The following is a 2,807-nucleotide window of genomic DNA, read 5'->3' as shown; positions in this document are numbered from 1 at the left end:
CCAGGCACGTCGTAGAAAAATACAAAAGAAGGGGGTTAGTGGGAGCATGCCGATAAAACAGATAAAACCCAGTACACCAGATGAGACAAGCTGACCATGGCCATGATCGAGAGACAATGTGGCTCCGTCCAAACCCACCCCTGAGTGCAACAAGCCATGCACTCAGCGGTATGAAATTCTAGTTGAGAGTGGGGAGAGACAGAAAGGATGGTTTATCAATCCAGTAGTTTTGGACCTGATGACTCTCTGCTTGGCTCTCAGCATTAATGAATTAAGGAACTAACGCCGTGTCCATTTTCAGACTTGTTTGACTGCACTTTAAATCAGGCATTTAAAACACCACCTCGTTATTACACTTACTTAATATAAAATAGCTATTCATATAGTATACATGTGATATTTCCTCAAATTGTGTATTTTAAACGGGTTGCTTAAAATGGAGCTATATTTAAATTGTATTTTGAAAAAAGACCGAGCTCAAACAGGCACTTTATTACCCACCTCTGGGGTCCTGAGAAGGGACATTGCCGCGGAGGAGTCTGGGATTCTTCCTTTCTAGCCTGGGCTCGTAATCTGCAAACATGGGTACGGTCATTTTCCCTTTTTAACGGAACGATTACAATATATAGTCATATTCCTTACATTGATATGGAATAAGGATGTCCTCTTACCAACTTCCAGTATAATCGTGGAAAAACGGGCTGTTATTTGTAGCCATATTTTCTAAATGTTACGGACAAATAGCGCGAGTCTCGCAACGTGGAGAGGGCCAGTAGCATGGCATGGGGTTCGGCAAGCACTTCCCCTCTGCCTTACGTTTCAGTCACCAAGCATTTACGAAGCCTGCTGGCTAGTTACAAAGTGATAGAAAAACAAGTGTTTAGCAGCGAACTGCATCCATTTGACTAATTGGCTTAAATATTTAGCAATGAACTAGCTAAATTGTTAGCCGCTGGATTGTCCGCATTTAACGTTAGTCATATGCGTTAATAAGCTACTGTAACTGGTTGTCTATTCTAGCCAAGGTTAGTCAGGTTCTCTAGACTCCATTTGTAGGTATGTATCGACCTGTTTTGTTAGTCGACTTAGTTCACGACATGATTTTAAGTTTACCGTTCTATTTCCCCAGGAAAGTGTCGCGGTCTGCGTACAGCCAGGAAGCTGCGTAACCATCGTCGTGAACAGAGATGGCATGATAAACAGTACAAGAAGGCCCATCTCGGCACTGCCCTGAAGGCTAACCCCTTCGGAGGCGCTTCCCACGCTAAGGGAATCGTACTTGAGAAAGTGTAAGTAGTTAGCTAACGTTACATCACAACGCCCCTAATGAGTGTTCACTAATAACCATGCAAACTTTAATCCAGTGAAAGCTATGTGAATGCTGTATGATCAACTATGTACAGTGCACTGGATGCCATCTTTCATATACTGTCAGTGCGAAGTGTCAAACTCCTCTCCCCAATTCTTCTTACAGAGGTGTTGAAGCTAAGCAGCCCAACTCTGCCATTAGGAAGTGTGTCAGGGTCCAACTCATCAAGAATGGCAAGAAGATCACTGCCTTTGTCCCAAATGATGGTTGCTTGAATTTCATTGAGGTAAGAGTCAAACCCAACATTGCATCCATCTTACCAAAGAAGAGTGTACCGGTAACTATTTCTAGGATGTTGTGGATTGCCTCAGAATAAGAAGAGATTGATAAATTCCTAGAACATTAGCTAACTTGACAGATATTGTAGGATCTGACGGACATATTTGGGTAGCCATATAAACCAGTATCTTATACTCTGCCTGATATACACTATAATGACAATTGTAAGACCCCCCCATAAGTAATCTAAGAATGTGCACGTGTTCAGGGACAATAATTTTGATATTCAAAGTTGACTGGTGCGTATTGTCTGGTGTTGTCCTGTGTATTTAGTTTTGTTTCCTTCGGTCTTTCAGGAAAACGACGAGGTTCTGGTGGCAGGATTCGGTCGTAAGGGACATGCCGTCGGGGATATCCCCGGTGTCCGTTTCAAGGTGGTCAAAGTGGCTAACGTCTCCCTGCTGGCCCTTTACAAAGGCAAGAAGGAGAGACCCAGATCTTAAACAGTTCTTACTGTGAAATCAATAAATTATGTTTTCACAATTTGTCGGTTTGTTGTGCTTTTTGTTCCCCACATATACATATTTTAGTTGCAGAGATGGGTAACTGATTCTGAGGGCTGTATGTATTGTATTTTTTCCAAATCTGTGTCTTTAGACCTGGGATACATACCACTTGTGCACTTGATAGAACTGGCTGTGACACTGTCCTCAGATGCCCATCCTTGTACCAATTTTGTTTGAGTGGCTTCTCTGATTCACTTTTTCATGTCCCAAGTTTATGGAAAACTTTTTTTCATTTGAAGAACAACAAGTTAATGGTTTTAGGATTTAGGTTGTTAGAAAGCGTTTCTCTTGGCTCGTATGTTTAACGTTGGATCATGCCCAATTGCTTTGTGTGGGTTCAGGCATTTGCTGCTATACTTATGCTCCATTTATAGCTTATCAGGAGGGATTGTAATGGTTTGACATCGTTTGGTGTCTTGGTTGTTCATAGAACAGATGCATTTTATACTCAGTCAAGTTGTCATGTACCCCCTCAGGTAATTTTGTGTAGTCTCATTTTGATTCATGCCGTGCAGTCGTCGAATTCAGGCATGGCTGCCACAGACGGCTGCCAATTTACATATTGTGCGTTTCTGTGTTTGATGAGCCAGATGCCTTTTTGATTTTGCTCAACTGTGACTTACTTTCTGTACAAACTTGCCGGTTCCTAATTT

The 2,807-nt window shown here is 42.1% G+C and overlaps 1 protein-coding gene across 1 annotated transcript; it reads left to right on the top strand.

Annotated features, from left to right (window-relative positions):
• The first annotated feature begins 428 nt into the window (after nt 1-428).
• LOC118399937 (40S ribosomal protein S23) lies at nt 429-2,133 on the top strand. Its single transcript, XM_035796171.2, has 4 exons — nt 429-585; nt 1,130-1,289; nt 1,475-1,595; nt 1,945-2,133. Exons 1-4 carry the CDS (start codon nt 582-584, stop codon nt 2,089-2,091), a joined length of 432 nt encoding a protein of 143 aa, XP_035652064.1. The 5' UTR covers nt 429-581; the 3' UTR covers nt 2,092-2,133.
• The last annotated feature ends 674 nt before the right edge of the window (nt 2,134-2,807 follow it).

The sequence above is a fragment of the Oncorhynchus keta genome, chromosome 21 (assembly GCF_023373465.1).
Source record: "Oncorhynchus keta strain PuntledgeMale-10-30-2019 chromosome 21, Oket_V2, whole genome shotgun sequence".
Lineage (NCBI taxonomy): Eukaryota > Metazoa > Chordata > Actinopteri > Salmoniformes > Salmonidae > Oncorhynchus > Oncorhynchus keta.
The sequence above is the reverse complement of the archived record's forward strand: the minus strand, read 5'-3'. Positions and strand labels throughout refer to the sequence as shown.